This window comes from Triplophysa dalaica, chromosome 13 (genome assembly GCF_015846415.1).
Source record: "Triplophysa dalaica isolate WHDGS20190420 chromosome 13, ASM1584641v1, whole genome shotgun sequence".
In the NCBI taxonomy this organism is placed as follows: Eukaryota; Metazoa; Chordata; class Actinopteri; order Cypriniformes; family Nemacheilidae; genus Triplophysa; species Triplophysa dalaica.
The window spans coordinates 1,776,656-1,790,207 of record NC_079554.1 but is presented as its reverse complement, the minus strand read 5'-3'; the positions used below and the strand labels follow the sequence as shown (position 1 = coordinate 1,790,207).

At 36.4% G+C, this 13,552-nt stretch overlaps 1 protein-coding gene across 5 annotated transcripts in view; it reads left to right on the top strand.

Moving 5' to 3' along the window:
- myo6a (myosin VIa) overlaps positions 1-13,552 on the top strand; it is a 36,354-nt gene that overhangs the window by 10,955 nt on the left and 11,847 nt on the right. For all 5 annotated transcript variants that reach the window (XM_056764376.1, XM_056764377.1, XM_056764374.1 and 2 more), the window contains exons 3-20: positions 1,128-1,197; positions 1,285-1,358; positions 1,987-2,116; positions 2,873-2,978; positions 3,124-3,179; positions 3,618-3,715; positions 3,803-3,967; positions 4,141-4,221; positions 8,076-8,256; positions 8,397-8,538; positions 8,711-8,868; positions 8,956-9,047; positions 10,157-10,229; positions 11,778-11,905; positions 11,982-12,077; positions 12,243-12,413; positions 12,586-12,624; positions 12,734-12,827. In XM_056764376.1, coding sequence (XP_056620354.1) covers positions 1,128-1,197; positions 1,285-1,358; positions 1,987-2,116; positions 2,873-2,978; positions 3,124-3,179; positions 3,618-3,715; positions 3,803-3,967; positions 4,141-4,221; positions 8,076-8,256; positions 8,397-8,538; positions 8,711-8,868; positions 8,956-9,047; positions 10,157-10,229; positions 11,778-11,905; positions 11,982-12,077; positions 12,243-12,413; positions 12,586-12,624; positions 12,734-12,827 — 1,954 coding nt within the window. The remainder of the gene's footprint in view (positions 1-1,127; positions 1,198-1,284; positions 1,359-1,986; positions 2,117-2,872; positions 2,979-3,123; positions 3,180-3,617; positions 3,716-3,802; positions 3,968-4,140; positions 4,222-8,075; positions 8,257-8,396; positions 8,539-8,710; positions 8,869-8,955; positions 9,048-10,156; positions 10,230-11,777; positions 11,906-11,981; positions 12,078-12,242; positions 12,414-12,585; positions 12,625-12,733; positions 12,828-13,552) is intronic.

Sequence of the window (13,552 nt, the reverse complement as noted above, 5' to 3'; positions counted from 1 at the left end):
AAACTGTGATAAAAATCCAGCGTTGAACTTTTTTTTTTACTTTTCCTAAATAAAGGTAGAAATATGACTGTTGTGTTGCTAAACAGTGAATCTGAACTTGTTTTCTTTGCAGCATTTGAGGTCTGAGGTCTGCATCTTTTCTGTTATTTTCACCTGTTTATCCAGTTTTCATTTTCTGAAAATAAATGCAAATTGGGAGAAATATTGTGCATAGTTCACAGATTGGAAATGATCATCACTCATGCAAAAAAGCGGTGTGTGTATATGAAGAAGACTTTGACATGTGCTGTCAGATATCAGAGGATTTCAAACTCTGGAGGAGGATTTACTAACAGTCATATGGGCTTTTGTATATTATGTATTATCTCTGAAATCTGTATTTCTTGATATCAAAGCAAACATGTCATTATCATACGACTTCATGTTGAACTCACTCACTTCACTTTCTTCTCGAATAGATTTTCAGCGGTGTACATTCAGGATGAATTTAAATGTTGTGTTTTCAGATGTGGTGCAGAAACATCCTCTTCCTCATATGAAGTCTGACGCTCTGTGGGGTTTTACAAACAATACAGGAGATAGAACCATGTGTGCGTGCGTGTGTGTTTGACTGGACGGAGTGTTGTGAGGTATTACATCTAACCCGTGTGATGTGTGTGCGCTGTGATGTCGCCAGGCTGTGATGGCACAATGGGCTGTCTGTTCACACACGCTACCACTGTATGTATGTGTGTGTGTGTGTGTGTGTGTACACTACTGTCTCATATCAGGATTGAAAGATAAAATTGAAACGCATAAAGATGAAACTTGACTGATTTAGCGAAAACATTTCTTTTATTAACAACCTGCTATTGAAGAATGCAGCGTACACAGTAACACGGAAACATTTTGCATGAGCTACATGATTTCAGACACCAAAACAAGCTGGGCAACACATCATTAAAGCTGCCTGGCAATGCCATAACAACCAGCTAAAGCATCTTTAAGCATTTGTAGCCACGCCCTAGCAACCAGTCAGAGAGCTGCATGTTCGATGTTTGTAAAACCACTGACATATGAGAATAAAGCCATTAGCACGTGTTTCCTGTGCTGCATGTTTAACTCGAGATGTTTGCTGTGATTTCCAGGCGTTTCAAGCTCCTGTCAGTCAAGTGTTCCCCGCTGAGGATGATGTCACCAAACACGTGGAGGATAACTGTGAGTATCAGAATGAAAAAAAGAAACCTCTCAGACACACGTCAGCTGTGGTGTGTCAGATTTAATGATGTGTCGTCTGTGTCACAGGCTCATTGATGTATTTAAATGAAGCCACGCTTCTGAATAACGTCCGTGTGCGCTACAGTAAAGATAAGATATATGTAAGTATATTTCATTTACTCACGTTTGGTCTGAATGTCAATATTACATCACCTTAAAATTGCCCTAAAACTCACCCACAACACCCTAAAAACCAGTGTTATTTTATTATTATTTGTATTAATATTCATATATTTTTTTTAGCTTTTATGTTAGTTTCAGATTCATTGTTATGTGTTTCTGTCATTGTTGTCATTTATTTGCTTTTTATATTGCTATTTAAGTTGATTTAATTTTATTTCATTTGTTCAACTCAGTTTTAGTTTATTTATTTTCTGCCTTGATCTTCAGTTTATTATTATAATAATATTATTATATAATCATATTGTATTCATAATATTTTTATATACACACATTTTTAATATAAATAATATAAAATAATCAATTAAAAGTCATATACTTTGTACTAGCTGTTGATGAAAACTCTGCAGGCAACATCTTAGCAACCACTTAGACCACTCGGGCGACCATCCAGACTACCCTAGTAACACCTTAGCAACAGCACAGAACACTATTGGACACTATTTATACCAGGGAACCTTTGTAGCTTTATAATACATGTACGGTATGATGTTTATAAATACATTTATTGGTGACTTTTCTACAGCGTATGGTTATTTTGTGTTTCAGACATTTGTTGCTAACATCCTGATCGCTGTCAATCCATATTATGAGGTTCCTAAACTGTATTCTCCAGAGACTATTAAACAGTACCTGGGCCGGTCACTGGGCACTCTTCCTCCTCACGTCTATGCAATTGGTAAGCCTCAACTCAACAGGTGTATACAGGTTATTAACAATATTTATACACCCCGCCTGTACAAACCCACATGTAAATTTGTGTTCTTTTATACTGCCTGTACCGTTGAGCACATTTTCCTAAATGGAGATGTTTTATTTGCATACACCTGTTCACAAATCTCTCTACACTGATCAAAGGATTCAGCATGACTACCGTATTGCTAACAAAAAATACACTCATTAGGTTTCCTTTCATTATTAACTTCCTTTTCTATAGGAGTTTAACACTGTGTTTAACCTAGGGCTGTCAAACGATTAATCACGATTAATCGCATCCAGAATAAAAGTTTGGGTTAACATAATGTATGTCTGTGCATTTTCATTTTGTATTTATAAAAACACACGCATTTATTTAATAAAAAAATACAATTTATAATATGAATAAACATTTACTTTTAATTTGAATTATTGGCAAATATAAATAAATACATGTAAACATTTTATAAATCTATACATGTTGTGTGCATATATGTGTTTATAATTACTAAATGAATATGCACAGTACACAGACATATATTATGTGAACAGACTTTTATTCTGGATGCGATTAGTCGTGATTAATCGTTTGACAGCCCAGAAACGTCCATTACAATAAACGCGCATCTATATATTCATATTCATGAATGAATGTTTATCACACACACACACGTCACACATTACTGTACAGCAGGCGTTTACATTTTGATATGATGTAATTGTGTATTTGTGTGTCCAGCGGATAAAGCCTATCGTGACATGAAAGTGTTGAAGATGAGTCAGTCCATCGTCGTGTCTGGAGAATCAGGAGCAGGAAAAACTGAAAATACAAAGTTTGTTCTCAGGTATACACATTTGTTGAGAAGTATTAAAATTTCATTTAGATTTATGTAGATATTCCATCATGGTAATATTATTTGATATAATCTTGGAATGATTAAGAATGAAATATATTTTATTATTGAACAGTGTTTATTCTTTTCTCTCTAGGTATTTAACATCATCTTATGGTACAGGTCAAGACATCGATGAGAGGATAGTTGAAGGTTTGTTTCAATGGCTGTACTGTTTTTTAAGTTCACAATTATAGAAATCCTGTAATTATATATTGTAGAAATGAAGAATTACATTTTGTAATGTTAACAGTAGTGAATGCATCAGAACACATGGCTGGTTAATATCAGTGTCCGATACATCGATTCATCCCTAATTATTAACATTCAGAAAGTTAAGAAATACGCATTTAATCTTAAGAACCAGTATTGGTAATGGTCATCCATTGATATCGGTGTAAAAATTTGGTATCAGTGCATCTCTATTAATTATTATTCAATCATTTAATGCTGTAAATGCTTTGTATTTTATTAAGTCAGGTTAACTATTGTGTTTGACTATTAGTTTTAACATAAACTGTACAATCTACTATTTACTACAATATAACCTTGATAATAAAAGATTGATTACATTTTCTAATGTCATATTAGCAAACCCGCTGCTCGAGGCATTCGGGAACGCCAAAACCGTCCGAAATAACAACAGTAGTCGCTTTGGGAAGTTTGTGGAGATTCACTTCAATCAAAAGGTGTGAAGCACAAACAACCTCTTCAATACAAGAGCATTGATGTTAATGAATTAGTTACACTTTCAGTTGTGCCGGTTTGTTTCCCAGAATGCAGTGGTCGGAGGATTTGTGTCTCATTACCTGTTGGAGAAGTCGCGTATCTGCACGCAGGGTCAGGAGGAGAGAAACTATCACATCTTCTACAGACTGTGTGCTGGAGCGACTGAAGAAATCCAACAGAAGTTTCATCTCAGCTCTCCAAACTCTTTCAGGGTGTGTGAATCTTTATTTTGACATGCGTATGCCTGAACTCGAGACATCGCTTAACATATGAAGGGCTTGATAAATAATAACCGCTTTTGATTGTCTGCTTAGTTCTGTCTATTTATACTTTTAAATATTTCTTGCATATTGTCAAATGAATGTTATCGTTTTTTTCTTTCTAGTATCTAAATCGAGGATGCACACGGTACTTTTCTACGAAGGATTCAGACAAGCGGATTCCTCAAAACTGCAAGAGTCCAGAGGTAATAGATTTATTTCCAGTTCAGGCTTATAATACATATAAAATATGTTTCTCATTTTATACCTTCATACCTTATTACTGAAATCTGCTAGTAATGTAAATATGCATAAACCAGTCCACAATTATCATCATTTAAATTAAAAGTAATTTCAGTATTTCAGACTACCATGACCGTTTAGTGCCACATAAAATATATAGTCGTAATATTCTGAGAATATAGTCGCGATACAAAGTCATGAGGTTATGATTGACTTTAAAGTCACGATGCGTGTTGACTTAAAACAAAAATTTAGATTTTAATCTTACATAGCTAAAATGTTATTCTTGCTATTTTCACTTTATTCTCATTATATTGTGATCTTATTTTTATTAACATGCCACACAAGGCAAACTGACATAAAAAAACACATTACTTAAAGTCATTATTTTATACGTTCTCTTCCTGTTTGACTCTGAGGCTCCCCATTGTATTCAACAATATTCAATACATATTGATGGGGGATTTTTTTTATTAAATTTCTACGCAATCTCTATTAACTAGACAAAAATGTTTTCACTGTGAAAATGGCCAAATAATAAGAAAAATCTTCTTTTTAATTTTTGTCTATGTATTTCAATGCTCATTTTGTCTCATTTCAAATGATCGGTTATCTTGAGGCCCCATGTGGAGAATCACTGTTTTAGGTTCAGGGGTTCGATTTGTGACAGGTTTGGGATTTGGGGAAGAGATGTGATTCTGCGTTCTGCATCACCTCCCACAGGACTATTGGCGTGTTTCTCCAAAGTTGTGTTTGGTTATTGCTGCATGGTGTTAATGTAGATCTTTTATTAATGTCTTTGTTTATTAAATTGTTATTGATTTGTGCATGTGTACTGTGTTCACACTAATCTTATCATTTGTCATTTCTAACATCATTGTCTGTGGTTGTGTGTCATTGATCGGTCACAGGATGAGAAGGTGATTATGTGTGGTGTGTACAGTCGGGGGTGCTTTATTCATTTACCACATGACCTGCGTCCAATGTATGTCTACAGTAACTTAATATAGATCATTCAGAGACAAATTCTTAGTACGGATGGACAGCATGCAGATTCATACTGCATGAAATGTCCTAGTGTTTTTGTTCCCTCGGTTAATAATGGATTAACAGATGGAAATACCAAATACATTTGACCCAGGTCTTGCAAAATATAGAGTTATCTGTAATCTGGGGAGCTGCCGTTTCTTTGCTCTGTGGTGGTTTGTTGTAGTTTTAGGGTGATGGGATATTCTTCTCAATACTTTATTTTAACGGCTTCAGTACAGGAGTGTGAAACTCCAATCTAGCCATCCGGCGACCAATAAGAATGAGAGATGTATCACGTCACGTGTGCTTTCAAAAATCCACATCCACACTCTCACAACCATTATAACACACTTAAATCTGTAAAACGCTCTGACAGCACTGTGCATATGATCGCCAAGTTCTCCAGTCAACCATTTTTTTGGTCCTGGCAAACATTCCTGACAGCCCATCAGATTTTAGGGTTAGGTTACATGAGGTTAGTACTGGGTAAAATGGCAAAACATTAAGCTTTTAATGGTCTTAACCACAAATCCATTGGTCTGGAAGTGAGAAAGAATTGACAGGATTGTTGTTGCAGAACTGCATACGTACATAAAACAACATTGTTGTACCAAATCTGTGTACATTTTTTTGTTCTGATGAACACAGAGAAAGATATTTTGAACACTTCTGAGGCACTTTTGACTACCATTGTATTTTTGGGGGGCAAGATCTCTCTGGTTAAAAGCATTCTTCCAGATATCTTTCTCTGTGTTTATCAGAACAAAGACATTTATACACATTTAGAACGAGTAAATTATGACAGAATTGCACTTACTAGAGGCATGATCACAGAGTATATTGACTATACAATGTACACAGTTATTTAGCAACTTGAGAAAAGTAATACAAATTATAATTCATTATTAAGTATTTTTACGCAGAGGTCTGGAAACTTTGATTCTGATTGGGTTTGATATTCCCAGATAACAACCACTCAAAACTACACATGATAACCCGGATGATGCGAAACATTTTGACCGACACAGTTTAATATTACACAAAAATCAAATATAAATGTATCAGTAACACTAAAAACTTTCGATCATAATGCATTATAAAAGGGTTGTTAAAGGGTATGATGCATTAATCATAATGTGTGTTTTAATACAATAAATGTTTTTGTAAAGAATTATAACCAAATTAAAAATGCAAAGTGTAACAATGATTTGGAAACTTTTGATAACAGTACAATGCATTATAAGGCAAATTTAATCCATTAAAACTACTGTTATAATGCATATATAAAGTATAAAGTCTTACCAATATATACTTTAATAAAATATTGGACATTATATTTACAAATGATTAAACCAGATTGCCTGTTCCTGGCATTAGTTTTATCTTGCCTTAAAACTGAAAGTAAACCGGTTTTCCTTGCAGAAGGTCATTAGAAATGAGCTCATCAAATTTTATAACTTACTCATGCATGTAATCTGCAGGAAATGTACAGACAGCTGGCTGTTAACACAGGAATAATCTACAAGACCCTTCAACTTGCGCGGGACCCGATTCACGCAAGGAGCTCATTAACACTCTTTAACACGTTCGGATGCATGAAGTCACTCCCCATCGCACAATGTTTTTCCCGTCACTCGAGCGAACATAGAGAACTATTCCCGCGAGTATTCACGTTTGGTGTGAACACAACATTATTCTGCGATAACATTCGGCTGCCTGTACATTATCCCTTACTTAACACATTTAAACTTTATTACAGTCACACATTTGACATTTCTGTGACGGAAATAGTCTTTTTTGCCAAACGTCACTTCATTAAATATGCTAATATTTTGGCACAAAAATATTTAATTTAAGCATAATCGATCTGTTGACATAAACATGGTGTCATAGTTAATCCCAAGTAAAGGTCACACCACAATCAAACAGAAAGAAAAACTGGTCGATTAAACATGATACTCACCTAACAACAAACAGACACAAACAATACACAACAGCAAACACAGGTGTATATGTACACATGACAATCAAGAGGAACAAAAAAAGACTGTAATTCAGCTCACAGGGCCATGAGTCTATGAATGGTATATCCACAGGGTCATTTTTTACGTTTTGCCAGATCTCAAGTCAAGGGCAAAAATGAAATGTGGTTTAAATAAGTAAAAGCAGTTTGTCCTTTTATGGTGTGAAAACGAAACTGTTGACAGCTGTGCTTTATATTAGTGTTATATCGTCACCTGTTGGTTTGGCATGCTCTTGATTCATAGCGTGTTTTTGCGTAGGGAAGAATGAAGAACTTTTTATAAAAATACCCGTGAACGTTTGGACTACACCTAAATGTGTAGAGAACTTCACAAAAAAGAACTTAACTCAAAACTCTTGCACTAAGAGACTTTACGAAGTCTTTGTCTTTATTATCGCAAAGTACAGCACATTTACTCTGCGTTTCAATTTTTCTTTTAAAATCTCTGTATAGCGATCTCTAGCCCATGGCTTTGCCACACAAAGTAACAAGCCAAGCGGTTGGAATATAATAATTGTGTTTTTACAGTAAAATAAAATGCTGTCATATACAGAAGGTAAGGTCGTTGACACATTCCGAGTGCAACTTTACAATAAAAACACGAGGAACGTCTTTAAGAGAGTGAGCTTAAATGGCATTATTTTAAAGAGTATCCTTTTCTCAATGCTGGGGTTGGTGGTCGGGAGTCCGCGTACATTTGTCCATGTGATGTGTTTGTTCTCATGAAGACATGGATCCGTGTCTCACTTTACTGTGGTTCCTCAGCATCTGAAGGCCGGCTCATTGAAGGATCCTCTGCTGGACGATCACGCAGACTTCAACCGGATGTGTGAAGCCATGAAGAAGATCGGTCTGAACGACACGGAGAAACTGAATCTGTTCAGGGTGGTGGCTGGAGTTTTACATCTCGGGAACATTGATTTTGAGGAGGCCGGCAGCACTTCAGGTGAACGCGCGGAGGGTTTACAAGATTCTAGCTGGGACATCATCGTTCTAGAGAGCAGCTGCCTGGACTTGAAAAGCAAATTGGACAACATGTGTATGGTGAAGTGCTAAATGAGTTGATATTCACACGTGTGTCGACAGGTGGCTGTAACCTAAAGAAGACGTGCAGTCAGTCTCTGGAGTTCTGTGCTGAGCTCTTGGGTCTGGATGAAGAAGACCTGAGGGTCAGTCTGACCACCAGAGTCATGCAGACAGCAGGGGGCGCTAAAGGCACGGCCATCAAGTAAGAGTCACTTGAGTCATTCTCATGCAACAATCCAGTTCTTTGCATTTCAAGCAGTTAAAATCGAGCGAATAAACTTGTGTCAGTCATGGACTTTAAAGCGTGTTTAGATTGGTGAGGATTTGTGGGTTAGATGACGTGTGAGCGAGCAGATGTTTGTGATGTTGTGCAGGGTTCCTCTGAAGGTGGAGCAGGCCAGCAGCGCTCGTGACGCTCTTGCTAAAGCCATCTACAGTCGACTCTTTGATCATGTGGTCACCAGAATCAACCAGTGCTTTCCATTCGACTCGTCGGCTAACTTCATCGGTGTACTGGACATCGCTGGATTCGGTATGATGTCCAACTCTTCTTTATCTCCGTGTGCAACAGGACTTTAGTGAGAAGTTGTGTTTCATTTATGTGTTTTCGTTCCTGCAGAGTATTTTGAACACAACAGCTTTGAGCAGTTCTGCATTAACTACTGCAATGAGAAACTCCAGCAGTTCTTCAATGAGCGCATTCTCAAAGAGGTAAGACATGCAGACCCGTGTGCAGTGTTGGGTGGAACTAGTTACTACATGTAATAATTAGTTACTGTAATTGAAGTACTTTTCCCTTGAAAAAGTAAAGTAAGGGATTACTCTTAAGTTTTTCTGTAATTTAATAACAGTTACTTCTGATGTAATCAAACAAAATACTGTGTGTAATATATGTGTGTGCAATAGTGGAATTGACTTACTTTAAAATCCCTGCTTTAATGTATAATTCTCACATATGTGATACTTCGGTCTGTTAATAATAAATTTTTTTGTCATTTTATATTATTTATTTGAATGAATTAAAAGAGCTGTTTCATGTCTATACTTGTATCACTGAACTGATCAAGGTTAATGTAGGATATAGAAAGTCATTAGTAATAAGTCTTTAAATACTTTATGAAGAGAGTCATTTGCTCAACACTGCCCGTTTGGGACAGACACTAATCCATAACCAATCAAAACCAGATTTTAAAACTCAAATGATGACTATGTGAATATAATCCATGTTGATTCATTTGTAGCTCTACAGGATGTTACAGCGTTAAACATTTAGGGTTTGAATTAAAGATGGGCAATTCCATGCAAATGTCAACATTAAGATGAAAAAACCCATGTGAGGTCTCTCTCAAAGTTTTGAAATAATTTTTCTGTATAGAAAATATTTGTATTTTTAATGCACAGTTTTCCACAGTCAGGCAAATGCCGCTCTCAGAATTGTCACATCTGTAACGCTCCATAATCCTCATAATTTGGCACGTGAACATTAAAATATAAAAACTGCTTTATGTTCTATGAAGTGACATCCCTTCCTCATTTGTTGGGTATTATTGCTTCTGGTTTGTGCATTTTAATTCACAGAAATTCTGTGCTGTATGTTGTCACAACCGTAACACATGTTTATTTTTAATCAAGACTTCTGATGTCTAGACTCTATCGACTGGGTTAAGTCAAATATAAACAGATGTTTCACTATATCGGTAACAAGTGCGTTTTCTGAGAGTTTAAGTCACATCCATTACACTGGAATTGCCTAGACATAAAACTGTGTTTCTTCAATAATATTCAGGAGTTGATGTTTGTGTTGTGTTTTTGGTTGACAGGAGCAGGAGTTGTATAACAGAGAAGGTCTGGGCGTGAATGAAGTGCATTACGTGGATAATCAGGACTGTATCGGTCTGTATCTCATATATACAGTACATATTTTGACATTCTGTAAATACAATATGGGTGATTCTCACGAAACCACTGAAACATGGCAGTAAAGATTTGAATAATACAAAAAATGTTCCTTGACAAAGTATAGTTTTAACAAAGGAATTCATTTTGTTTGTATTTTATTGCTTTTTCTGCTGAAATTCTCATTAACGTAATGCATCCCGATATGAGTGCATTGTGTAAGGGATCATGTACAGGCAGCAAGTTGTTATCGCAGAAATAATCTCCGACAGGGTCACATGTATCGCACTGAAGTTGGTTTTTTCGCGGTAACAGCCGGCTGGCTGTACATTATCCCTCTTATTACATAAATGAATGCCGTTCTTCCGCGACGAATAGCCGTTTACTTTTGGTTTTATGGTAAGAAACAACGTTCAAATGTCACGAACAGGCAATTTGGTTGAATCATTTGTAAATATAAGGTCATATATGTTTTTAAAAGACATTTCTGATTCATTTGTAGAATAAAAATGTATTATTAGTTTTTAGCGGTCGCAACAATGTCGTGACAAGCCAATCAGAATCAACCACTCCAATGATCCGTGAAATAATTGTTATTTAAAAAGAGTAAAATTATAACAGTTGGCTGTTCTCTCAGATGTTCACAAATGATCATTAACAGAATATTCATGTATAATAAATAAGAAAAAAGTGTCCATAACTGATGTTCTCATCCTCCGTAACATTTTTAAAACGCTGTTTACAAACACACACACAGAGACACACACAGATATTTACATTATGTTTGATTTTATGTAAAGAAACATATCTTCCAGTACCCATTTAAACAGGTTATCAGAATACTTTATTTTGTTCTAGATAAACACTAAATATGCTCCTGTCACGCTGTGAACGTGACTTTTTCATTCTCTTTACCGAAACAGGTAGTTTTCCACATTTAAAAAATGTCAAATTTATAATTTTCTATTACAGTATACTTTATTAATGTCTTCTGTATGATTAATAAAATCTTGGCTAACACTTTCCTAGAAGCGTGTATGTATAATGCATAATAAAAGTAGCACATTTTAATGCATTGTAATGTCTTGTAAATAATTGTTACAACAGTTAAAACATTATAACACTTAGCAATTCATTGTTACACTACACACTTTAAATTGGTTATACTTCTTTACAACTACATATGATACACTTTAATAACTCCTTTATACTGCATTATTCATACATGAAAGTGTTAACAAAACTTGCTAAGGCATCACAAAACATGCTATAGGACTCTCAGTTTTAAATGGTCACGTTAAGAGGCCTCTAATGTATAAAATTGTGTTATCCTGTCGGTAAAAGTTTTTAAACAAATGCTTTCAAACATGTCCTACCTTTTTTTTTTAAAGAATATAAAGGAAATTTGTTGATGCAACGTGTTTTTAAGAAAATCATGTTTGACATCTTGAGACCAAGATTTCGTGACATTCACCCGTGTTACACTTCATCAGACACATAAACACTGCCTGTGTGCTTATCAATGGACTTGATTCTGTCATTTAGATCTTGTTGAGTCTAAACTTGTTGGCATCTTGGATATTTTGGACGAAGAGAACCGGCTACCTCAACCCAGTGACCAGCACTTCACCGACACTGTACACAACAAACACAAGGATCATTTCCGCTTGACTGTGAGTCATACATCACATCACATGTCATTTCATCTTCTCTCTCTGCTTTAGACCTTAAATGTCTCTTGTCCTGCAGGTTCCCAGAAAGTCTAAGCTGACGGTTCACAGAAACGTTAGAGATGATGAGGGTTTTATTATAAGACACTTCGCTGGAGCCGTCTGCTATGAGACGGTACACACACACACACACACACACAGTGTGAATTCCATTAGTGTTATAAAAGCACGATTATAGTCAATACCATGACAGTATTCAGATGAGACGTGCAAATGATGACTGAGGTGAAATGCATTTGTAATTTTCAGTGATGCTAAATGTGTGACGTTTGTGTTTCAGACTCAGTTTGTTGAGAAGAATAATGATGCTCTTCACACGTCACTGGCGTGTCTGGTGAGCGAGTCCAAAGATAAATTCATCGGTGAACTCTTTGAGAACTCAAACCACTCGAAAGACACCAGACAGAAAGCTGGAAAGTTGAGCTTCATCAGCGTCGGCAACAAGTTCAAGGTGTGACATCTGCGTTCATGCACACTTCACACTCTTCACACTAAATGTGTTTAATCAATATGTTATATTACACTTAAAAAAAAATGTGTTGTATGTAATGAATGACAGACCTTTACAATCACACACAAACAACCGTGTTTTGAGTTTTCTGTGTCATATTTGTTTCTTACAGACGCAGTTGAATATTCTTCTGGACAAACTGCGCAGTACTGTGAGTTATCAGACCCACTCCTTCAATGTTCAGTGTGAGAGAAGGTTTGTGAGACACGGGTGAAGTGTTGTTGTTACTCAAAGCTGTTGTGTTGTGTTGTGTGTTTAAGGGTTCAAGTTTTATCCGCTGTGTAAAGCCCAATCTGAAGATGATCAGTCATCAGTTTGAGGGGGGGCATATTCTCTCACAACTCCAGTGCTCAGGTTAACACACACACTTGCACTCTTACACACACTCACATACACACTCGGTCTAACACAAACACACACACACTAGCTCACCCTTACACACACACACACACACACACTCTTGCATGCTTTTACACGCATACACACACACTCTTACACACACTCACTTACACACTCTTTCTAACACAAACACACACACACTCTCACACACTAGCTCACCCTTAAACACACACACACTCTTGCATGCTTTTACACGCATACACACACACTCTTACACACACTCACATACACACTCTTTCTAACACAAACACACATACACTCTCACACACTAGCTCACCCTTACACACACACTCTTACATGCATAAACACACTCTCTTGCACTCTTTCACATACACACATACACACTCGGTCTAACACACACACTAGCTCACCCTTACACACACTCTCTGTATAACACACACAATCTCCACACACAAACAGACACACTCTTTCATACACTCTCACACACATACACTCTTGCATGCTTTTACACGCATACACACACACTCTTGCACACACTCACATACACACTCTTTCTAACACAAACACACATACACTCTCACACACTAGCTCACCCTTACACACACACTCTTACACGCATAAACACACACTCTTGCACTCTTTCACATACACACATACACGCTCGGTCTAACACACACACTAGCTCACCCTTACACACACTCTCTGTATAACACACAAAA